At 36.4% G+C, this 25,849-nt stretch overlaps 1 protein-coding gene across 5 annotated transcripts in view; it reads right to left on the reverse strand.

Annotated features, from left to right (window-relative positions):
- Nucleotides 1-1,151: 1,151 nt before the first annotated feature.
- The window catches only part of LOC129002594 (rho guanine nucleotide exchange factor 10-like), an 83,391-nt gene continuing 58,693 nt past the window's right edge, over nt 1,152-25,849 (reverse strand). For 4 of the 5 annotated variants that reach the window (XM_054430516.1, XM_054430517.1, XM_054430515.1 and 1 more), the window contains 16 exons: nt 20,398-20,509; nt 18,490-18,661; nt 17,182-17,343; nt 13,186-13,482; nt 11,280-11,372; nt 10,588-10,812; nt 9,995-10,153; nt 9,614-9,790; nt 8,216-8,393; nt 7,643-7,710; nt 7,452-7,523; nt 7,130-7,341; nt 5,511-5,793; nt 3,873-4,010; nt 3,250-3,584; nt 1,152-2,559 (listed from right to left, as the gene is read on the reverse strand). In XM_054430516.1, coding sequence (XP_054286491.1) covers nt 2,364-2,559; nt 3,250-3,584; nt 3,873-4,010; nt 5,511-5,793; nt 7,130-7,341; nt 7,452-7,523; nt 7,643-7,710; nt 8,216-8,393; nt 9,614-9,790; nt 9,995-10,153; nt 10,588-10,812; nt 11,280-11,372; nt 13,186-13,482; nt 17,182-17,343; nt 18,490-18,661; nt 20,398-20,509 — 2,879 coding nt within the window. In that variant the 3' untranslated portion in view covers nt 1,152-2,363. Of the gene's footprint in view, nt 2,560-3,249; nt 3,585-3,872; nt 4,011-5,510; nt 5,794-7,129; nt 7,342-7,451; nt 7,524-7,642; nt 7,711-8,215; nt 8,394-9,613; nt 9,791-9,994; nt 10,154-10,587; nt 10,813-11,279; nt 11,373-13,185; nt 13,483-17,181; nt 17,344-18,489; nt 18,662-20,397; nt 20,510-25,328; nt 25,390-25,849 lie in introns of all 5 variants that reach the window. The other variant, XM_054430519.1, reaches the window with a different exon arrangement.

Here is a 25,849-nt window from a genome sequence, read left to right on the forward strand (position 1 = left end):
TAAATAGTCTTTTAAACACTATACAACACGTTTTTAGGTTATATTGTTATGTTAAATCCAAGCATTGAACGAAACAGCTGATCGTAGTCAAGCCCACTTTGTCAGGTGTATGAAATAGTATATTTCGTACCTAGGGCCGAAAATGAGGTTTTGCCGGCTCGAGATAGTTTTTAAGTTTGAGGCGAAGTCAAGAACTTAAAATGATGAAAAGCTGCAAAACCCATTTCGGTCCGTGGTACGAACACTATTTTTCACTATTTTTTTGGGTATGTCAAATGACCTACAGAAACCAATATGCTTCCTTAAATAAATTTACTCAAAATCAAATAGTACAAATGCATATTTAGTCTTTACAAAATATACAAAAAATATCTTACATTCAAATTTAACATAAAATTTTAAACTCAACATGGTTTGTACAATAAGGTAAACTGCACTGTATAGAAGGAAATTAATACACAAGAAAGTACTGTATAAAAAATAATATTAGGGATGTTCAAAGCCTAAAAATTCAGGAATTTTTTGGGAAATATTTTTGAGTGTTTTTAAGTATTATTTTTTGAAAATTCTCAAATTTGTTGTATTTAATTTCTGTTTTCAATTACAACACAATTAAAAAAATATATAAATAAAAATTCCAAAAAGTCCCAAACAATTCCTTTTTTTTATTTGAACTTAAGTCTTGTCCATCCCTATTAAATATGAATAAAAAATAAAAATATATACATATAATAAAGCACCGTTATTAATAACATAAAATGACATTTTTGGTATGGTTAAGAAATAACATAAGCATTAAAGAATTTCCAACCAATTTGTGGTATAAATCGTATTGGATACAGCAAAGGTACTACTGTAGTAGTAAAAAATTAACCTCGGCTATGATAACAAACATTGTAAGTTAAACCAGTAAGGTAATTCAGCCTGGTATTTTAACACACATTTTGGCTGGTGACAACCTTAAGTACTAATCTTACTGAAAACAACTACATTTTCAATCATCAGTTAATGTAACTAAACATTGCTGGATTGTAAATTAATACTAATTGTACCTAAACTAAAGTAAAATGGGACTAGAGTGGGATTCACATAATATTTACACAATAGTTCATAAATGTGTTAGGTACAAGTAAATATAGTTAATTTATGTATGGATACATATATACAATATGTGAAACCACAAGCTGAAGACACATCATAATCAAGCACCAAGTTTTTTTAAAGGCACAATTAAAAAAAAAAAAAAACTGAGTTTGGTATACCGTAGTTTTAGAAAGTTATGATTGATTAATTTTCAATTGTAGAAACCCTCTTGAAATGTCCAAGTACATAATATGGTTCAAAATGTTTTACAAAATCATTACATTACCCATCAGTATGAAAACAAATTACGAGATAACTTGCCAATAGTTCCATAAATAAAATAAAAATAATAATAAATTTTAAAAATACACACTATTCCTACACAATAATTGAAGGCATTTTACACACTAATTAATTACACAGCAGTTTTAACAAACTTAAGTATGATTAAAACAATTTTCTAAATGAATTATCCAATCTTGGGGTTTTCAGCCAACAAATATTGGTATTTAGTGTAGGTTAACTTTCTGTACCTAGAATATCTTAATGGTTAGTTTAATGTCCATATTTTGATTACAATTATCAATGCTATGGACCTACCTGTGGAACGCATCCAGCAAAGCAAGGTGTGAGCCGATACAGTACAAGAGTGAACTGTAACTGTACTGATAAAAAGTGGCAGGTACCAGGATCCGAACCCACGACATTGCCGCCTTAAGCCTGTAGTGCTACTGACTCTTTACTGCAATATTGGTATTCTATGTAGCCCATTTGGCTGTTAACCCATTTCTATTTAACAACAAGAATTGAGAATTACATAATATTTACTCTGTTTTACAGAACAATAATAAATACAAAGTAAGTGCTAGTAGGCACAAAATCAGTCTCGCACGGTTACTTCTTTGATATGTTGTATCATTTTTTTTATTTGTTATACATATTATTGGTTTTAATTTCAAAAGCCACCTAAGTTTTATTTTCACTTGTTTAAAATCCGATCATTCCATTACAACTTTAAAAATTGAAATCTAATCCTTTCATTATCACCTTTTAAAATCCATACACTTCTAGAAAATCCTTGCTTTTTATGTTAAACACATATCATCAACATACCATTTTTATTTTGGTAACATGTTTCTAGTTTTGTGTTATTATTTTTTTTACCCAAGAGGAATGAACAGAATTAAAACCGAACTGCTTCATTCATTCGAAATGTAGATATATAGAGAGCATAATCAAATATTTAAGATGTGGTAGTGCAGGTTATGGAGCAATACTGCTCAAAGTTTCATCTCCCACAGCAGTATGTGTGCATTGTTGGTGATTGTTGTACAACAAGGCTGCTGTAAGTTGACATAGCCTCTACCTCCAGTGATGGTCACCAGAGTGTGTTCTCTTCTGTCTGTCGTTGTTGTGTGCCGAGGCGCTCCACTCTCTTCTGAGCTCGTGGAAAGTGACCAGTGAGACATGTCCAGTCTGCAACACCAAATGTGAAGGTGCAAATTAAATGTATGTAGGCTACTTGTAATTATGTCACATAAAATAAACTCTTTATTATATGTTAGCGTAGCTAGGAAGGGAATTGTGATATGACAAAAAGTCACCGTACATTAATAAAACCACTGTTCAACCTGATGGTACGAAAAATGGAATAGGACGATGTCTTATAAAACATGAGGATCCTTTGACCCAATTCCATTCCCACTCCAATTAGAATTTGAAATTCCATGATTTTCATAGTCGTATTTGTATATGTTTTGTGACATTAATAAACTGGGTTAAACTCAATAATTCAGGAAATTTTCATTTCTGTTTTAACAACAGGATTAAAAAATATTTCAGCACCTTTTCAAGGTGGGAATCTCAGGATATTGTATCAATAAAGGAAGCCATCTGCAAATTGTGTAAAGACGGAAATTCCAGATGTCACTGCCACAGCAGGATGTTTTAGAATCGGTTCTGTCACAAAATATTGGAAATTGAAGATTCTTTATTCCACTAGTGTTGAAAGTTTTGTGGAATTGAGAATCGGATTTGACCCATTTCTATTTTAAAGGTTTAAACTAGGTTTTTTCTCCAATGACAAAATTCCCAGTCTCAAAGTTTTTTAATCATGCAATTGCGCCCAACTTTCATTAAAAATTTGAATAGTCAACAATTACTAACCTCTCATCATCTCCATCGTAGTCCTTGACGTACATGAGTTGGCCATACAGTCCATATATGTCGCAGGCCAGTGCCTTGCTAGGAGGCCGCTTGACCACGGTGGGAGGGTCCTGAAGAGGCAGTAGCAGTCGTGTAGGTCCGACGTGGGCGTGGTACGACACACTGACGCGGCCACTGATGATGGGCACCCCCTCCAGCCGAGGTAGAGGCACAGTCAGTGACACCCCAGCATCTGTCCCGACCCACAGCAGTCCCTTACACGCCATCAGCGCTGTCACAGCTACTGGGCCCTGTGCTCCAGTCAACCGCACTACGTTGGACGCCACATTTATGTCCTTCAACAAGTTATAGTGTTACACTATCACTGGATAGAGAAAACAAGCTTTAGAAGAAAAATTATAATTTTTGTCAGAACCAGTGGAAATTGGTATGCAAGAAACACAAATAAGTGAATAAGGAAAGTGGTGTAAACAAGCCAGTCCTTCTCAGAATTAAGTTTGAGGCACTAGCCTGCAACGGCTAGTGACACAACTCGCATATCTCTATTTTAAAGATGTAGCTATACAGTGATTTTGTCAGCTAAACGATTATTTGAATGAGAGAAGGCTGATGGGCCAATTTACCTGGAGATGTTTGAATGTCTCCGTATGGTACAGACAGATGGTGCTGGAGTGAGTGAGAGACAGCCACAGACCAACACCTGAGGTAGCCATCAGGTTGACATTGCCTCCGACATGTTCATGCTGGATGGTAAAACTCTTCTGCAACATATTATTATAAACAGTTTTAGCTGTATGGCCTGAATTACTTGAATCCCTTAATGGTCACTTAGCAATGATTTTTTTTGCACCAATGGATTTTTTTTTAGAATAGTCCACACCCAAATCCAGCAGACTCCATAAACAAAAAGAACAGTAAAGGGACACTATATCAATGTTCCCAATGTTGCCGCATAAAGTTGACAGACACCAGCCAGATCAGATATGACTCCGAATCCTGACTAAGTTAAAATACTAGCGGCAAAAAGTAGTTGAGCACAAAGTGAGAAAATCTAACCTGAGTTGAGCTGTTATTCTTGGATTGCAAAAAGCCTCTAAAGGCCTATTTTGCTTGGAGCGACTGTAGCGATAGTCGCACAGCTATTATTGCTCAACTACTATAGCTGTTACGGCGGCCGTTTTGCTTAGAGCGATTGATTTCCAGTCGCCGCGCGCTTTTTCATAGTTAGTTGAATACCAGCACTCACAATGGTGAAGTCATGAGTGCGTGTTGTAACTTTCTCCTCAGGAAGGAGTTAGAAGACAAGGCTCTACTTGACCCTAGTGTAAATATCAATAGACGTCACTAGATAGGATATAATAGAAAACTTTAGTGATATCAATGAATGATATCAATAAGAGTACATGAATGTCTGAAAATAAAACTAGGAGTCTAAATAAAAAATATTTATTCATACAAAAAAACTGATACAGTATTAAAACCCACTACTGAATAACACATATTCAACTTGGAACAGTCAAACATTTTATATTTAAATTTGAATAGACGAGGATTACCTAAAAAAAATGTAAACACGACCATTTGAGCAATGACAATGCAAAGTTTGCTGGAAAAAAGAGTCGCCTGTTTCTTCTGCAATTTAATGTAGAAAATGAAATGAATGTTTAAGGAGATATAACCAAAACAGTACAATGATTGTACGATTTACGATTATCGTAACAGCACATGAATAGAAAAAATAATTTGAATAAAAAAGAAAATTATGGCTATTTTAACCCCTATTATTAATGTACCTACTGAGTGATCTGGACTGTTTTGAGGTTCTGCGCACGTGTTGCTGCGCATCAGTCGCGGCCCAATTATCGCTCAGACTGGTACCCAGAGCAGTGGTCCACGACTGTAGCTAGCGACGACTCTTGCTATAGTCGCTCCAAGCAAAACAGGACAATGCAAACTCCATCAGAGCAGTGCCCAGCTACTATCGCGGAGCGATTATCGCCACCCGACTATCGCTGCAATCGCTCCAAGCAAAATAGGCCTTAAATTGTGTGAGCGAAAAATTCCCGATGTTGCTTAAATTTTCTTGATACTATTAGTATAAAAAGTTTCATGGAATCAGCCTAGCTCTATTTTTAAGGTTTGAACACAAAACTTGCAACTTATTCCCTATAATTTAACGGTTGACAAAAATCAGGGCTCATTCATGGTTTTCATGAATGAGTGGGTACCCTGGTAGTTTAATTAGTTACCCCAACACCAACCTGTATCTCTCCTGTGATAGCCCGCAGTACAGTGACAGTTTTTCCGCATGCAGCGTACATGCTGAGGTTGATAGGCAGCAGACAGCTGACTGGCTCTGTGCCTAGTACGATCTCTTCAGGCTCGGCAGTTAGCTGGTGTCGACGGAAAACCAACAGTCGCCCGGTAGACAACGCCACAAACACAGAGTCACAGTGCTGCTTGATCACCACTACATCCCCAGACAACATTACGGAGTGGGTCTGCTCTGGGTGGTCTACATCAGTCACACTGTACACCAGTAGTCTGGAACATTGCAAAGTTATATTATAGGACTCTCCTTTGGCCCGATGCCCCCATTTTTTATAGGGAAAGTCCTACGGGAAACAATTTGTTACTGGGGAATTGTTCAAGGGTGTAAAATACCAATTCTCAGTGAGCAATTGAAGAGTAAGACCTATAGAAGTGGTATTGAGAGTTGTTTATTTAGGTATCGGTATCGAGAATCGATACATTTTGGTATCGACACATCACTAATTCATCAATTATTTTTAACACTTCTGCTACATTATATATTATTTTGATTTGAATGTGTTTAGTGATTTAAGTGTTTTTTAATTGTTTTTTTTTTTTGTACATATAAGTTTTATTTTTTTAATGGTACTTGAGTATTAAACGGAGGCCACCATTACGAAACGCGCCGCGGCACTTATAGAGGGTTAAATTGTTATAGATGTTGTAGTAGAACTATTCTAGTATTGTTGTGAGTCGAGCGTTATCAGATGAGTCATGTGTCTACTCGCAGAATCCCCTCCAAGTAGGCCAAGGTCAGGGTCGTTGACCGGAGCGCGCGCCATTACCTGTCATCGCCTGTCACTGTGTCTGGTCAGCTATATCAGTTATAAAATTAAACTATCATAACCTAACCTAACCAACCAAACTTGCTGATAGTGAAAACATCGAATGAAGGTTTACTAATAATCAGTATTATCATAGCTAAGTTAAGAAACTGTAGGTTAGGTGGCCTCCGTTTAGTAGGCCTACTCAAGTACCTTTTTAATCCCGTACCAACCTAATACTAATGCAAAATACTATTAAACTTAAATACTGAATGGATATTTTGCTTTAAAAATTAAAAATTAAGTAGCCTATACTAAAACATTTAAATTAGGTAACGATGGTACTGAAACTGAGAACCGAGAATCGATTTTGGCTAGGAACCTGTACTGGTACCGACTTTGAAAAAGTGGTACCGACCCATACCTAGTTTCTACATATTTGGGTGGGAGGGGGGGGGGGTTGAATTTCAAAATGCCACATTCCTAGAATAAATTAGGGTAAGGGGTTGAATATAAGATTTAATATCAGCAAACTCTGTTGTTGGCTCAACTCAGATACATTAATTTGTATTATAAAACTACAAAAAGTTTCACATGCGAATGGGACGTCTAATTTTATCAATGAATGAGTAACAAACTAATGGAGTGATAAGATAGTCCAATTTGTGACAAACTAGCCATGACTTTCCCATTAGCCTAAAACTATACAACTACTACCAATTTAAATTATAATTCTCAATATTTATTGAATTCTGTTCAATAGATAAATCACTATTCCATTTTTGCAAGGAGTTTACACTTACTGTTGGCACTGTGTTCCTATCCAAACAGCTTCGACTCCTCGGACGTACTCCATTGCGGTAACTCTTATGTCTTGCAGTGAGAACTGTGTGATAGGTTTGAGGAGAGTCTGTGAGGTCTGGGCTATGCTGATGTGACTGCTGCTGCCATCGGTGGTACACACCCACAGGTAGGACTTGCCACAAGCTGCAGTGTAGTAGCAGCCACACACCACCTGGCACAACACACAACGACATGTAGCACGTCATAGCATAGCTCCAACTACAAAGATTGTTGCACAACATTAATGGTTAATCATTAGTATCTTCAGGAGGTCTACCATACCTCAGAATGTTGTTGAGAAGTGTAGACTGGATGGGCTGCCACAAACAGGGGCATTTTGGTGCATGGTCTCACCTAAAAACAAAAATCAATTAGAATAAATAGGATACTATACAGTTTTTAAAAATTAACTTCTAATAATAAAAAAAAACTCAATTTTGAATATTATGTAGCTTATAATTTACTGATCATACCTCCTGATCTGGAACTTCCCACGACGGACTGTTGGCCGGGTCTAGAGCGAGCCTCGCTAACCTCAACTCTGCAACAATAAAACATGTTTAAATAATGAATATATGAAACAAGACCAGTGTTTTTATTGAATTTTCTAATTTGGTAAAAATGCAATCAATTGATGACAATAACAATACAACATCTATAACTCTGCCAAGAACTGAAATTTTAGTCTTTTACTAACAGAGAGAGTTTAACTCTCCTAATAGACCTATCACTTCTGGTCTCTGGATAGATAGTCAAGCAGCTTAAGATAGCCTGCTCAACACTGGGCGCAGCTTTATCACATATGTAAATTATATTGGGAATTTGCAGGATTTTAACTTAGACATTCAGGACAATAATTCCACAGTCTTAACTATCACAAGAGCTACTTCTCTGTGGACTCCATTCTTAGGGAAAATATTGTGCTAATAAATTCATGCATTCATTGAACAAAGAATTTAAACGTAAAATCCAGTTTCCAAACGACTAGGCTGTGACATTATCACAAAGCTTTGCAGCAGATGTCAGACTTGACAGATGTGACTTACCCGTGATCCACTCTTTCCTGGCCTCGGGACTGTCCATCTGGAAGGTGTAGGTCTCGTCCTTGTTGCGGAGAGAGAGCTGCAGACAACAAGAGTCCACCCAGGCCATCTGGTCGTCCTTCAGTTGGATCTCACACTGGATGTAGTTGAGGAGACCTCTTGTCACGTCAGGGCTTAGTTCCTGTCAACAAGTGAGGTTATGGAATTTGATGATATTTCTACTAGAACAGGACAATGCCTTGGCCGGCCCTACAAGTAAATCCCTTAAGTTAAGGAAATACAGCACTTTAAAGCAGAACTAGACCTAAACAAGTAATGAATCATTTAAAAGTTGATTACTTCATTTTCTGAGAAAAAAGCTAGGTACTGTAATAGGCCTTAATAAAACAAACAATTTTCAGTCCGCCCCATGTTGATTGGTCGACTTTAAATGTTGGGATTAAAAAATATGTAATTACTAGATCCAAGACTCAATGTCAACTAATTAACATGAAACAAGAACAATACTTATCCACAGTTTTAGACCTTGCAGGATTTAAACCTTGGGCACACAACCTATATTTTGTAAATAAATACTGTATTTATAAAATGAGAATCGCTGAGGGTCTAAATCACGGAAGGTTTAATAATTAAACATTCGGCATACAATTAGCATTTTGGTCTAGTAGCGGAAGGTCTAAAATGAGAATAAGATTTTCTGCCACTGTTCGCGCATTATCATCTGTAGCGAAAGGTCTAAAAATGCAGGCTTGCGTGCCAGAGTGAAGGCTGTACACGCAGTCAATAACGCAACTAACTCTCATGTCTCTTATTTTGCTAGCACTTTGTTACGAATGGTTAGGTTATGTTGAATATTTTAGACCTTCAGCTACAGATGACAAAACACGAACAGTGGTGAAAGGTCTAATTCTCATTTTAGACCTTCCTCTTCTAGTCCAAAATGCAAACTGTATACCGAAGGTCATATTAGACTGTGATTTACACCCTCAGCAATTCTCATTCTAAAAACATTTAATTAGAAAATATAGGTTGTGGGCTCAAGGTATAAATCCCACAAGGTCTAAAACAGTGATTAACAGTGGATATGTTTTCTTCATTGACTGTAATTTTAGACCTTCTGGGATTTGGACCATCGGCTATTGTCAATTTAGACCCTCAGCAACAAGTACAAAATGCAAAATCTGTGCCGAAGGTCTAATTAGACCTTCAGGGATTTAGACCATCGGCAACTGATAGTTTTTAATGATGTACTCAATGAGACATGACTAATGTAATATACTTGGCCCAGCAACTGTCCATTTCTACTCCTTCGGTCATGTAGCTTGCCTCAACATAACTGAAGACAGGCCAAATAAGCTATTACTATAATTATAATTACTTTTACAAGTTTTTTACACTCACCGGATATGATCCATGCAGTTTCCCCGCCAACTCAGCTATCCTGCTGACAGTCTGGTAGTCTTGCATGAGTCTGCTCATCTCTGAGCACAGGTTTTCTGTAACCCCGTTAGAGGATGCAACTCCGTTGTTGGGAGTCAACAGTCTGCTGAGCGTAGGGGATGTGTTGTTCTCCACAACCTGAACATTGGAACTCAGTCAAGAGAAAGTCATATAAATTGAACTTTTCATTAATACTATTCTCTCATATAACTAAGGGCATTGGTTACAATATTGCTGACAGAGGTTTCAAAGTTTATTACAACTTAACTATTTTTTATCACACTGAACACGTTTAGATGAGAATAAATTAAGAAAAAACATAGGTTATAATTGTATGTCTACCTGGACTTCATTGATGGGACAGCTCCACTTGAGGTTGAGCCTCTGTGGACTGTTGCTGTTGTCTTGTTTGTTGCCGACAGACACACAGACAAGCAGGTCATTGAGCAGCAACAGTCTGCGACTCTTGTACTGACTGATGAGTCCACACTGGTTTAGCTCCTGCGAAAACATCATTCATTAAATCACTATTTCATATGGTTTATGCTTTCCTTCTCGATTTCTTATAGGAATATTCATGAAATGAATTTTAATCCTTGTTAATATCTTTTGTTATCCAGAGTAATTTTGTGTAAAAGAAGATTTAAAATATTTATAAGGGAAAGCAGTCAAAATTCTAAAAATTTTGTGAATATGCTGGAGATTGAACCCTTATGTCTCACACTGATGTCCAACATGATAACCACAAGGTTGGCAACACACATCCTGAGACCTTAGCGTTATCAGCACAGCAAAATTATTTAAAAAACTGAGGTAACAATGAAGTATCTACACAATAAAAGATTTTTGAATTTAAAATCAGCATCTTATGATACAGCATCTTATGTTGATCAGCAATTTATGATACACAGGCAGACAATACAAAGTATATTCACCATCTGCGTGACGTCGTCCTGTCGCAGCAGACAGCGGTGGTTGTCTCCGATGTTCTTTGCGCTCAATTTGCCACTGATAGCTCGCAGCATGTCTCGGAACGCTTGACTCTGCTCAGCCTCTCTCTTGCGCTCGTTGAGCAGCTCTGCTAGACTCTCCAGCTGTGTGAGCGCCAGCTGTAGTGACATTCTGTCTGGGTGGCCGTGACCCGTGTGGTGCAGCAGGTCCTGTGTCAATACAACAATCTTCACTAAGCATTCCACTGGTCACAAGTTCCATACATGTAAATGAAAAAGTTCAACTACCTTACTTGAGAAAATTAGGAGTCTAGGGGCTAATAGATATATTACAATAGGTTGAAAAACATTATGCTGATATTTTGTGATAATGTACGAGTAAGACCTAGTCACATGGACAAAAACTGATACACTATGCCACAAGTCTCTCTGTTCGTTTGAGAACTAAGACAGTAGAAATCTCTTTGGTAAGTTTTACTCACACTCTTATCTACAAGTAAATTTTTTTTAAATGTAATTCACAGGTTCCCCTACATTCCCAAAATAAATAAGGATAAGAAACTTTTATTATTGACTATTACGGATTCTTAAGATATAATCCATTCCCCATTTAAAAAAAAAATCATAAATTTTTTTGAGATACATGCGAAATAAAAAATAAATGATTGAAAGTTTACCTGCAAGAACAAGATAAACTGGGGAAACCTCTGAACCGGTTTCACCATGAGACCGAAGAAAGACAACCTGTCGTGAGAGGAGACTTGACGAGCCTGTAAATGAATGCTTATGGTTATGTTATGTTACTTGCTTATGGAGTTTAAATCAAAACATTTCTATGATTATGTTTGCTGTTTAGTAATGAGCGCGTTCTGGGAACACTGACCGGTTCTCCTTTGCAGTAACGGTGCATAAAATGTGTCGTTCTGGGAGACCGATGAGTTAACCTAGCAGACAGCTATTTTCCCTTTTTCCTCCATTGGTGCAAGATTCATGCACTGGCGCCTCTGATTGGTCAGTTTCTTGGACAACAATATGCAGCTACGGCAAGATGGCGTGTCCATCGAATAATGTTCATCAGTTTGATGGGTTATATTACGTAATGAGTGAATAATTTATTCTATGAGGGGGTTATATTAAGTAATAAGTGAATAATTTTTAAATAATTTATTCTGTGAGGGTAATTTTGTTTGATTGAAATATTATAAAGTAAATAGTAGGTGGATGTGTAAATTATAATCCAATGTGTACCGTAAACCGGTGAGTAACCGTTCTGGGATACCAAGACTCTTGCTCTGGGGCGGTACCGGTGAGTAAGTCACCGGTTCATCTGCACCGATACATGTTCCCAGAACGCGCCCAATATAAGTTTGAACCATGACTGTTGTATTTGTAACCACATGTGACCTATACTTAACTATTTTATTGGTAAGCAATGGAGCACTCATGTACCTTCTTATCTTATCAAATCTAGATCATATGTGTTTTAATGTATTGTAATTGAGTTTGCAAACTTTTATTTTTCGAGTATTTATATATTTTAACATTGCTTTTTCATAGTAATAGATCATTGAGTTTTTTTTATTACATTACATTATCAGTTTCTCTGCCTTTGGTGATAGAAAAAGAGTTTAATGAAGCAAAATATAGCACAAATTAGCAGTACCTATAAGTTTTAGGCCTACCAATGAAAAAACTTTCAGCACTAATACAACTGAATTAAAACCCCTTTAATTCTCAAACCGTCTTAAACATCTAAAATGTTTTCTTTTTGTAAAAAGGGTAACATTGTTTTTTTACAAAGATTTTATTAATGCTACAACTATTTAAAAGTAAAATAATGTAATTAAAACAATGTAAAACAAATAAATCCATTTAAAAATAATAAAAAATACATAAAGTCAAGAGAGTACTTAAGACTGACAAAGATAGAGGGACTGCTCTCAGATAATGTTGATCGTGGGATCAAATGTAGCAAGAGGGGAACAAAGCATCAATTAACAGTGTATTGTTTGGACTCAACAGGAAGTAACAATAAACAAGTGTTGTTAGTGTTTGAGTCCATTTGTTCATTCAACATTCCAACGAGGCTGGATGGTTGTGTGATGTGTTAGTCCTGTATGAAGTTACTTGAAATTTTTTACCCATCACTTTCCAAACAACTTTAGAAACAAAGATCATCACACTACATTCATATTCAGCTTAATGTAAGCATCACTGTCTTAAAAATGGAAGGAACATATTTTTTTACGAGGAGTCTTAAATCTCAATCTAAGTAGACCCTTATTTACCATTTCAGGTCAATTTAGCAAAAAACTACAGCTGATAAAAACATTTACTGTTATATTGCTAAGTAAGATGCCACAATAACAAAATGTAAAAACAAAAATTGTTCTATAAAGAAACATGGAGTCATTCATTAAACAATTGGAATGTTACTAGAGTTGGGGTTAGCTTCTTTGACTTGGGTGTAAGAAAGTAGATGTTTTATTTCAGTCATATCTACATGACTTTTTAAACAATGCAAATCTTTCTCTTAAAAGGATTTAAAGTTTCTTGGTACAAAATGCCTATGTTATAACCGACCTTGAAGAACTCAGCCAGAGCAGGTTTTCGCTTGGTCTCAGATCTCGCCAGTTCCATTGCAACACTGAAGTTGTTGATGAAGCCGCTGTAGATGTCCAGCACTATCGCCTTGGAGAAGCTTGCAACAAAAACGTCTCCAATACGATGGTCCCGGTCCCAGTTGGCCACTGCCTCTGCAAGCGCAATGCGGAACAACGTGTGGCACTGCAGGATCTCAGGGAGGCGGTGGAACAGTGTTTGTATTTTGGTGGCGCTAAGAATGGCAGGGCTGGCGTCTTCAAGGGGTTTTTTGTAGTCCTGTCACAACAACAGGGTATGTATACAGTAAGGCATTTGAAAATTAATCCTGAGAGTATTTGGAAGTTGATTTTCAAGACATTTATCAAATTGATTTAGGAAGAAAATTACTACCCTCGCCGTAGCAAACTTGCTGACTATGCGAATTATCATTTGGAACATGGAAGATTTGCTAATATTCCCGGCATGGAAAATTCACTAAAATGAACACGTAATTATACTTAATAAAACAGTCAAAAGCTGACAGGGCGCACAAAAAGGTGGCTCTGTCGTACTATTGTGTTTGACTTTTCAAGTTTAAATTGTTGAATATTTCACATTTCTTTAAAGATTGTTAACGCAATATGTATGAATACTCATGTAAGTAATAAATTTATATACAGAGTGTTGAAAAAGTCTTAACACACAAAAAATAAATTGAACGGCGTAAGATAAAATTTTGCAACTTCAACATATCATTAAAAGATGACTTTTCTAGCTTTTTGCAAGAAATCAAAATGTTGCCCCCCTCCCCCTTTAAGGGTAGATAGGGGGCAGCTAAACATTGTCAAATGTAAGAAAGACCCATGTTGTGACCCCTCATTTTAAATGTCTTAATTAGTAGAATACAATGCCGCATATTTGAACTCAAACGGATAACCGAGTCGAAAATGTAATGTATGTGTATGTGTAATTTCAAAGATATCTTGAATCTGCCATTTTAGCGGATTTCCCATATAGGGAATAAGCTATTACCGTAGTACTCATGGTAAGACCTGGACCCGGGACCGATTTTTTTTTCGTTTTGAGGTCCCTAGAGGCCAAAAACACCATCGGTTCAAATTCATATATATATATATTTATATATATATATTATATATGTGTCCGTTAGCGCGATAACTCGAGCAAAAATGATCCGATTTTGATGAAATTTGGTACAAACGTGTAAACCTACGTTTATTAAAACGAGTTCGCGAACCAGCATGATCGGACCATGGGAACGGGGGTTTATGGGGGCTTTTATGGGGTGAAAATGGGTTTTTCCCATTTTTGACCCAAAAAACATAAAATTTTGCAATTTCTCTCTAAACTATTTTGTAGAGCTTAAAAAAACAAATAATTTAGTATATTGAAGCCTTATAATGCGCCTAATGGTTACGGAGAAAATTTCAAAAAAATGTAAATTTAAAATTCTTATGTTATTCTTATGGAGAATAAGTAAACTGTTGAATAAGTAAACTTGTTTACTAACATATTTTGCCCAAATTTGGAAAATGTTTTTATTTCTTACCATCTATTAACATTTTACATAAAAAAACACTTTTACCCTCCCTGTTGCAGCAAACCTAAGTATGTTTTAAACTGATTCTATTTAAATAGGGAATAAATGTGATATTTTTAAGGAGACATTTTAGTGTAAATTCATTCAGGGAAATGGAAATTCGCTTAGTCTGCAGGTTTGCTGCGGCGGGGGTATTTGAATCTTTGAACGGATCTCGTCTTAGACTCAGTTGTTCTTTTAAATTTGTGGGATTGTATTCTACTAATTAAGACCTTTAATTTGATATGTGCATATTGACCTATCCATATGTTTATGATTTTAACACATAATTCAGTTATTATGTGGTACCTCCTCAGGTGGCCTGCTAGAAGTTGGAGGAAAATCGTCAAAACCTACATTAAACCGTTCAACCTATCAACCCTTAAAGGGGGAGGGGGGGGGGAAAATTTTGATTTCTTGCAAAAAGCTAGAAAAGTAATCATATAATGATATGTTGAAGCTGCAACATTTTATCTTATGCCGTTTAATTGATTTTTGGGTGTGTTAAGACTTTTTCAACACCCTGTTTATAAATCAGTCTATTGTATTTATTTATTAAAACCCATAAAAATGTTTAAGTTCTGGATAACTTGACAACCCCCAAACTCAACAACCTCTCGGTCCACAAATTTTCGATTTCATGAGGTTTTACTGAAATACTTTAGGCTTAAATCTTTCTCCCTAAGACCGATATATCAATCATCATGAGTAACATAACACAACATTCTTTTAAAGAAATTACCAACATTGTTATAGCAGTAGTACATTAGATCTTATCAATGGCCGAGAAGTCTAAGCTTTGTCACCCCTGCAAGAAGATAGGATAGTTTAAAAAATACCCCCGCCGCAGCAAACCTGCAGACTAAGCGAATTTCCATTTCCCTGAATGAATTTACACTAAAATGTCTCCTTAAAAATATCACATTTATTCCCTATTTAAATAGAATCAGTTTAAAACATACTTAGGTTTGCTGCAACAGGGAGGGTAAAAGTGTTTTTTTATGTAAAATGTTAATAGATGGTAAGAAATAAAAACATTTTCCAAATTTGGGCAAAATATGTTAGTAAACAAGTTTACTTATTCAACAGTTTACTTATTCTCCATAAGAATAACATAAGAATTTTAAATTTACATTTTTTTGAAATTTTCTCCGTAACCATTAGGCGCATTATAAGGCTTCAATATACTAAATTATTTGTTTTTTTAAGCTCTACAAAATAGTTTAGAGAGAAATTGCAAAATTTTATGTTTTTTGGGTCAAAAATGGGAAAAACCCATTTTCACCCCATAAAAGCCCCCATAAACCCCCGTTCCCATGGTCCGATCATGCTGGTTCGCGAACTCGTTTTAATAAACGTAGGTTTACACGTTTGTACCAAATTTCATCAAAATCGGATCATTTTTGCTCGAGTTATCGCGCTAACGGACACATATATATACCGGGTGTCCGAAAAATAACTCCCTAGTTTTGATAAACGATTGTTTATTGTAGAGAATACATATTCTTATATCTAATACATGAAATTAAAGAGGGTTTACTCAAGTTTATTTTGACATTAGTACACCTCGATATGTGACCCATTTGTAGCTCTACAGATATCTAACCGGTATTCGATCTCTCTCCAAGTGTTAGTTAACATATCAGGTGTCACTGATTCTACTGCAGCTACGATTCTTTGACGAAGATGGTCAATGTCACGTATCTTTTCTGAATAAACCAAGTTCTTAACGTAACCCCACAGGAAAAAATCCAGTGGTGTTATGTCTGGGCTACGCTCGTTTCCCGGCAAGATGGATGGGGAGAGCTGGCCCGATCGCGTGGCCTCCAAGAAGCCCAGACATAACACCACTGGATTTTTTCCTGTGGGGTTACGTTAAGAACTTGGTTTATTCAGAAAAGATACGTGACATTGACCATCTTCGTCAAAGAATCGTAGCTGCAGTAGAATCAGTGACACCTGATATGTTAACTAACACTTGGAGGGAGATCGAATACCGGTTAGATATCTGTAGAGCTACAAATGGGTCACATATCGAGGTGTACTAATGTCAAAATAAACTAGAGTAAACCCTCTTTAATTTCATGTATTAGATATAAGAATATGTATTCTCTACAATAAACAATCGTTTATCAAAACTAGGGAGTTATTTTTCGGACACCCGGTATATATAAATATATATATATATATATATATGAATTTGAACGGATGGTGTTTTTGGCCTCTAGGGACCTCAAAACGAAAAAAAATATCGGTCCCGGGTCCAGGTCTTACCATGAGTCCTACGGTAATTATTCCCTATATGGGAAATCCGCTAAAAAGATAGTAATTTGTTGAAACAACTTGGGGGGGGGGCTTAAAAGTTAAATTAACAATCTACCAAAGATCCACACACTCACATTGACCAGCCGATGTAGTGTGGCGAGGTAGGAGTTCTCCGAGTGTACAATGGCAGCCACTATGTGTCGTCTCTTGAGCTCCTGGGGACTGAGGTGAGGGGGTGGGGGTGGCAGTGACGGAGGCAACAGACGACGGTGACTCAGACTGCCTTCCTCCTCCACCTGTCAAACACACAAAACAGTAACAATCATGGTACATTGTTATTTGATTTTTTATTATTGATCATACATTACATGATAAGGTTACTTGATGCATGATAAAGCAAAGGTGTACAATGTTGGATTTAATTTAAGAAACAGTGAGATTTGGTACATAGCACACACACACACATGTTCGGTTAAGTCAGATTAGGTAATCTAGTTAACTTAAGTCTACCACTTAACAAATCCAAAATATCTGTAGAAATGTTAATTACCAAACAACGCAACTACTCGCAATGCAAACAACCCAACGCTGACTAAGTCAAGATTAAATCTGCGATTTAACTATGGCTCTCGGTTGTTCGAATACAGTTTATCCCTTATAATTTCACCCTGTTAAGCCAAAAGGGTTAGTTGAAATCATAGTAAAAAATAAATCAATTGCAAAATTAGCTTGGCAAAGGCATTAGTCTGCCATGACAAGGAAAGTTGGCTCAGCTTGGCGAAGGAAATGTAACAGAGCATGACGACACAGATCTCATAATGCCATAAAGAAAGGTTTCAGAAAACAATTACAGATAAACCTCACAAACTTGACAATTTGTGTGTCGAGTTTGGGGTTTAACGAGTTATCCAGGACACTGACATTTTTCATGGGTTTCAATAAATGGATACATAAATAACATAAAAAATTTTACATACATATTTATTACTTACATGAGTATTTTACATATTGAGTAAACAATCTTGAAACAAGTGTCGAATGTTCAACAATTAAAACTAAATGTTTAGAAAAATTATTCTTTTTTTGTGTGCACACTGTCAGCTGTTGACTGTTGAGTTACTCAAACTGTCAATATACTGGGTGTCCAGTGAGTGAGATTTTACTGTAACGATTATTCTAAGAAATAGATTTTGTGTACTTAGTCATCGATTTTAAGATGACAGTAATTAAAATAACGGAAAACCCTTCTGTCGATGATCTATTTGAACAAAAACAGCATTTAAATTATAACCATTGATTACTTGAAAAAAGCTATCGCAAACTTCCTCACCCCTTTTATTTAGGTTAATCGAGGTTTTGCTGTAGTTAGAGAATAAACCAAGAAATTTCCAGTGAGATTACTAAGATAAACTAACCTAATGTTTACATGCATAGACACTGACCTCAGGTAACAGAGGCATCTTCCCTCTCTCCTTGGCCTCCAGGTCGTACTGACTGCCGCGGCGGATACTGAACCACCGGGACAAACGGCCAGGAGGAGGCGGAGGGTCGGGGGAGGGGGAGTTGCGCCTCCACAACGACCTGCCCTTGCCGTTCTGTCTGGCGTCCACGCTTCTATAACAGGGCCAAACAATGTTTAGTTTCTACCCAATCAATTCCTGAATTATATTGCAGGAACTGTTATCACTAAAGTTTTCTAGTGTAATACCAGTACTTCATTGCATTTATATTTTCTTAATAAACTATTTAATATTATGAGGTGCTTCAAAATAAAGTTAACCTTAAGTTGACACACATAAATATATTTAAAAACGACAATAAAAACTGGCCGACTGTATTTAAATGCCTCACACTACTTATTAACCTTAGAGCCTACTTAAAATCCTCAATGTAAGTGGAACCTCGATAAAAAGACCCTCGATATCAAGTCACCCTTGATAATAAGTGTCATTTTTAATCCCGTTGAATTTATTTTACCCCAAATCACATGTTATTGCAAACCTCAATAAGGAGTCAACCATGATAACAAGTCTCATTTAATAATCACCTTTAGAGTCTTGTTATCAAGGTTCTACTGTAGTACTTTACTAGACCAAAATAACTGATTACCTCAAAAAGAAGTCTCTCTTTTTTTGTCCAGAACTTTAAATAATCTACTAGAACTGTGAACCCTGAAGACTAATCCTATTACATACAACGGTTCCTTAGTTCATGATACAACTTAAAGTGATGCAATAGATGTGCAGAGCTGTAAATCGCGACTTAAACTCATGGCAAGTTATACAATATTAACTCACATGACATGCTGTTGCCACAGATGGCCACACTTAGCATGCAAACAACAACTCTTGCACATGCACAGTCAGCAACATGCTTAGTGACTGTGGCCATCATGACACTGTCTTCTTTGTAAGTAACTAAGACTGTAATCAAATCGGTTGTCTCAATGATTTGAAATGACTAACTATTCAGGTTTTTTACAAAAATACTTAAACAGCTTCCAGTACTATAGAAAGTTAATTCTTTATGAAAAACCTATAAATATCTATAGATAACAGTGTTTTCCCCCAATTCTACTGTTATTTTGTGCACTTTAGGCCTGTTCAATAATCAAAAGAACTGATTTGCTACAAACTTGATCCTCCCTTACCTCTATAACCATGACACCTTCTGAACTTAAGACATCCCATTTTATTGTTCTCCTGAAAGAATTGGTTACTTATGTTAAAGACTTACTGCAAGTAGTGATGGGTTGCAAGTGTAGACAAACCTTTTCTACTCAAAAGTATAGCAGCTTTCCCTCATTAAGCCTTGAATATCCAAACTACGACTATCCAACCTTCGGTTTTATCCTTCCCTACCAGCGGAAAGTCAAATCATGTGCTGTTTCAGTTTATTATGGACTGTACACAGTAGTAACTATGTCAACACAACCCATTTGTCCCCCCAACTGTACTCTGTAGTTATACACCAGTGTTTAGGAACTTGTGCTTTCTAATCGTTTAGACATACCAAACAGTTTGTTAACTCCAATAACTGCAAACCTCTGTGTTACCCTCAAGCCTGAGTGTCCATGCTAACAACTGAGATTTGTGGCTCAACTTATATTTTGCAGTTACAATTGTGGTGTGAGTGTGTTTATTTAGTTAGATATTTTTACATTATTTGTGATGATGGTCTCTGTGATGATCTCAAAGCCTTCAATAAATCTAACATTGGAGAAACTTTATTAATTCAATTTTTACAACATGTTACCAATGTATTTTTTATTGATTTCTGTGCCATCCGACTTTGCTGCGAAAAGTTCAGGTTGGATAATTGAGACTGCTGCAATATGTTCAATAACTTACTTGCTGCTCTCGTCGCCGGAGGAGAGGTCTGGCTCGGATCCCGAGCTGCGCTGTGATTGGTCGTGAGAACTCTCGTCCCAGGATGATCCGTGAGACACGCATCTCGCTTCATCTGCAATCAACAATTTATATTTTATTTTTAATGCCAACAAAATTTATTTAAATAAAATACTGTACTGTGATTCAACACAGTACACAGTTCAATACACTTTTCAACATAGTCCATTATTACTTATGAATCAGTTCATTACCTACCCTACATTGGAGAACTTTCTAAAAGATTTGGACTTTGACTACAGAATTTAGTAAGGTACTTATTTCTGATTTGATGTGAGTTTAAGCGCAGAAAAGTAATATCAGAAAAGAATATGACATGTTGTTTAGCTTAAAACAAACTACAGACTTAAATAACTAATTTCTGACTAGTTAATACCCTGTGGTGTAATGTTTGAACCAAGTTGCAAACCATGAAAAGGTGCCTAACTTTTTTGTTCAGAATGAGTCAAACTTCCACAAGAGCCCCTACAACCTCATGTTGTCCTAACCACCTACTCAATGCTAAATAATCTTGCAACTGATTTACAGAAAACGGAAGTGTTCGCCCCCGTCACAAATTACATTAGCGAGTCACAATTATTCTGGTCACAGATACAGATGCTGCTAATTTTACACATTTTACTGTGGAATGTGTTTCACTGACTGTGACAGGTCCAAAATAGAAAACACTCATTCATGGTTCCAAATAGTTACACTCATCTAGAAACTCGGCACCAGAACCATTAATCTTGTGCACATTCATAGTTCTACCTTATTTTTGCCATAGATTTATCTTAAAGAATGACTTTGATTTTTTACAACTTCTCAACTGACATTTAACTGTCATAACTGGAATTTAGCATATCAATTAACAGTTTGGTTAAAACCAGTAACATTTTGAAACTATTTTACAAAGTGAAAGAAAAAGGACAATTTTAATGAAAAAATATAAATATTAATTAATTGAAGCAACACAATGAAAATACACCATGTTGAATATACATTAGTATTAACATTATACTGCGTCCTGGACCAAATATTGAACCTCTTGTTGTAATATTGAACTTTCAAGCCACTTGCAGATAACATTGTGTACCTACTATTTTTTTCTATATATCCCTAGATATCAAATAACTATGACTGTTTAGTTTCATAAGAAAATATTTGAAAAATAATAATAAAACTAAAACAAAACAATAGTTTTATAATATTTATAAAAAATTATTTGAATGGATGTAACTACATTACGAGAAGCCATTTGATACCAGCTCTTTAAAAATCGGAAGAGCCAAATTAGGTCAGGTTAGAAATCATTCTAGTCACAACAAGGTGAAAAATGTTGTCCAATTTTCTGATTCTCACAATTGTACAGCAAATGTTTCAAACTAATCAAACAGCCATTTCACCACCGAGGGCCGGCTATACAAAGGCGAGGGCGGAGCGGAGCGAGCTCGGCCAGCCGTGACGACGACAGGTGCACCGCTGTCAAAACGTCACTGATAGCCACAACACGGCTAACTGGTACAAAAACTAAACAAACGCCAACCCGTGCGGAACTGGATCGCATCTTTGTTTTGTGCTTTTTTTGCAATGTCGCTCTAAAGTAAGTTGGACTGCTCAAAATAAGTGGACGGTTTAGGAGAAGAAATCAAAATACATTAGTGCGTTATAATAACTTTTGAAAATTGATTTTGGAAGCCCCATTTTAAGTTGGAAAATCAAATTTACAAAAAAACCAAGGGCCAATAGCCTCATTGCTTCAGCCAAGAATGCTGTTTGCAAAAAACTATTTTTGGGAGACACTAAAAAATTACGTTCGTCGCTGTGACACTTAGTTGGACGGGAGAAACGAAACTATAAATAACTCTCCGAAAGTATTCTTTAAAATTACGTGGTATTTGAACATTTACAAATAGCCTTTTCAACTCAACTCTTGTTTAAAACTCAAAGCGGTATTTTATAACGATTTTCTGTATTATAGGTAAAATATAACCATTTTTTTTATTTTATTACTTATTGCATCTACTTTATTTATGAAAGTAAATAAAATCATGGATTGCCCGACGGTAAAAAATATAACCTTCAATAACAAGAACCACGATAGCAAGAGCCTCTTGATAAATGGACATTGTCAACGAATTTACAATAAAATTTCTCAATAAACACTCTTAAACCATAACGTATAATTTTCACAAATTTGCTATCTCGTCTTACTTGGTGTTACTTTTCGTATGAGATTGTACAAATGATGGATAGTACTCGGTCAGTTCCAACACATTACACGATATGGAAAGTATTGACAGCCAATTGCTGATAATTAGCGTCATTAGGTCTGTCAGTACCGCATGCAACTTATTGATTCTGGTGTCAAGGCTAAAACAACGATAAGCACACGCCTACATCTAGGTCTACCTTTACTCCAATCAAATACCTCTGGAGATCAATGTTACTGAAGGGCACGGTATTTTCTCGACCCAGATTGAAAATATCTAAAATATATTGTAAGTTACGTTAATCTAAACTTCGTATGTGATCAGATGTACTGTATATGATACCTCGAGTATCTAGCCTATTTGTCGACTAACCAGATTATTCTTTAAGCATTACAATAAGCCCAATCAATGGGAGACAATATTCGAACCAACCAAACTCACAACACTATTATCGAACAAACGATGTTCCAAGTGCTGGAAAACATAACGTAGATACTATCTTAGAGTTTTTGTCACCTCTGATTTGAATATGAATATTGAATAGAATAAAAAAACATCGTCGCTGCCTTAAAAAACGGTTTACCTATGACTCAAGATTAAGTCAAGTTAAGTAAAGTATTTCAGATTTAACGTAGTCGAATAACATATAGCCTAGTTATCAGTTGATTATTAAATAATGAGTGTTTGTTTTCATGTACACTATCAAATAATACTTTCTCCATATGCTATGTATAGGGGGAGAAAGTAAAAATGCACGGCTGGACGTAATGAATTTTTGAGTCAAAAACTTGCCTAGGCCTTTACTGAGAACATAACTATGCCTCTGGCACAACGAAAGGTCAATTTCTCGCTGGTAAGCTAGCAGCAGCGAAGGACGAACAGCTGTTGCTCAACCGACCACCTGTCAAACAGCTGATATTTCTCCCACTCTTCTGTAGCCAAGAATCTGATAATGGCATCGATCTCGCATCAAACAAGTCTGTGATATTGATTATGATCGCTACAATCGTATAGTGAAAATTTGGTTGCACATAGCTGTATTTGGAGGAGTATTCAGAATAAAATGCGAGGTTAAAACTCGAGAGGTTTGTTGTTGAACGACGTACGCAATTGTAATTAGTGACTTGCAATGCTTTACCGCTTAATGCACCAATGTGTTTGTAATTTCCAAGAAATATTTGGAGAGAGTCAGAACAGTGTTAAAAAACCCTTGTTCAGAATAAACCTTATTACATCATAAAATATTATGAACATTTTATGGACATCCCTGCTAGACGAGATAATTGACGGACAACATTCGTCAATCCAAACCTAAACGAAATGGACTAATCAAACCTATGCCGTCCAGTCTGATGATCAATCAACTATGATGACTTTCATCAGATCATCTCGGCGATGATGAGTGAAAGTTACTTAACTCAATATTACCGAATTCCTGAGAACATGACTTCCCCATGAAGGAAACCGCAACGTCTGACGATGAAAATATTCTGTAACTGTTCAATATAAACTGCGAAAGAGCTTTGTAATCTAGAGGATTAGTAGAAGCGCCGACACATTCAATCCATTCAACAATGGTAAAACTATTACAAGTATCTGCCGCACCCACAGTGACGCCATGTTTCACAATTAGTGGAAAAGTAAGCATTTCTATTCTATTACACAAGAAATGCAGTGGCTGTGTGTTTCCGACGTCAATGACGATGGTGAACTAGGGAATACTATATAACATTCGAGTCATTCTCGGTATTTAATCCGTCATGATCACGAATTTAGCTAGAACAAGTTCTATACAGCTATGGCAGAAAACAGATCTGCAATATACAATAAACTAAGTAAAACCACTGGGTAATTAAAATATTTTCTCCCGTCTTCGTTCTGTAAAGTATGCAGTGGAGTTTGCATTCCCGCTCCGACTGGTCTGTCAGCACGGTCAGCAGTCAGCACTTTGCTAGTAACGTAGGCGCTATTCTTATCAGCGATTATGTTGGTATACTTATTACTTTGCTAATTCCGCATCGGTGTACATGGCTCTGTGTGGCTGTGCTAACATATACTTTATCCTATACACAATGCTAAATCAAACAGATTATTTTAATTTCCACAAGTAATTTGGAAAGACAAAGGCCGTTACAAAGAAGATAGGCATACTGCAATAACGGTACTAAAACACCAACGATATAAAGAACTGAGTTGTTTATATCGTTGTAAAACACATGCCGTTGATCACTATAAGCAGATTGACCACTGCTGATATAAAACTAAGAACATTGCATAGATATTCCTAACAGAATAATTAGCAACTTTTGTTCTAAGTATGAATCTACAGTATAAGGTATAAAAAGAAATACTTAACGGATTGATGGAAACAATACAATATGAGAACGTGAAATTTGCAATCAATATTTACCTGATTATAACACAATCGATCACATTCGAAGATAGTTAAGTTAACTATGATTGCTGAAATCTCGTCAGTAAGCACAAGTTATTAACTAAATTTAAATAGTCAAATTATATTTTACAGCTTTACACCGATAAGAACGCACTAACTTTTCTTATGGTCATGCTAATTCATACTCTTGCTGAAGAAATAACCAGTTTTTGGTTTAAAATATTAATTACTAAAATCATACGAATTGCGTTAGTGAATTTGTTTGCTATACTGTATTTTTGACTTACATTTCACCAGGACGATGCCATTGGACGGTGACTCTACGGCGGTGTGTCGCTGTCGCATGACCTCAACAATACAACACAACACTGCACTATAATCTACACCGTACGTCACTGACCAGTAGCGAGTAGACGAGTAGTGCCAATGACAGTGGCAGAGGGAACCGCAGGAAGTGGAGGGTGCGCGTGTGTGGGGGCGTGCGCGTGCGCCACAGTCAGCTGTGGGGGCGTCGTACAATAAAACGGCCACTTCACATCACCATCAACCACCTTCAGGCTACTGTAAATATATTTGTGATTGGCGGGATTTGAACCCGTAGCCTTAGGGAACGAAGTCCCGCGCTCTACCAATACCAGGAGTCAACGGCATCAGCGATTTGGAACACAACTACTACCTATCTCACAATTTCGAAACAAGTATGGATAAACAATTTCTAGTTATGTAGAAATTTATTGGCATTTGCACTCGTATATCGGCTAATGGTAGAGTGCAACACTACTATCAAGGAGTCCAGGGTTCGAATCTT

This window comes from Macrosteles quadrilineatus, unplaced genomic scaffold (assembly GCF_028750875.1).
Source record: "Macrosteles quadrilineatus isolate MER2022 unplaced genomic scaffold, UCM_ALF_1.0 Scaffold_9__3_contigs__length_116548681, whole genome shotgun sequence".
NCBI classification, from domain to species: Eukaryota; Metazoa; Arthropoda; class Insecta; order Hemiptera; family Cicadellidae; genus Macrosteles; species Macrosteles quadrilineatus.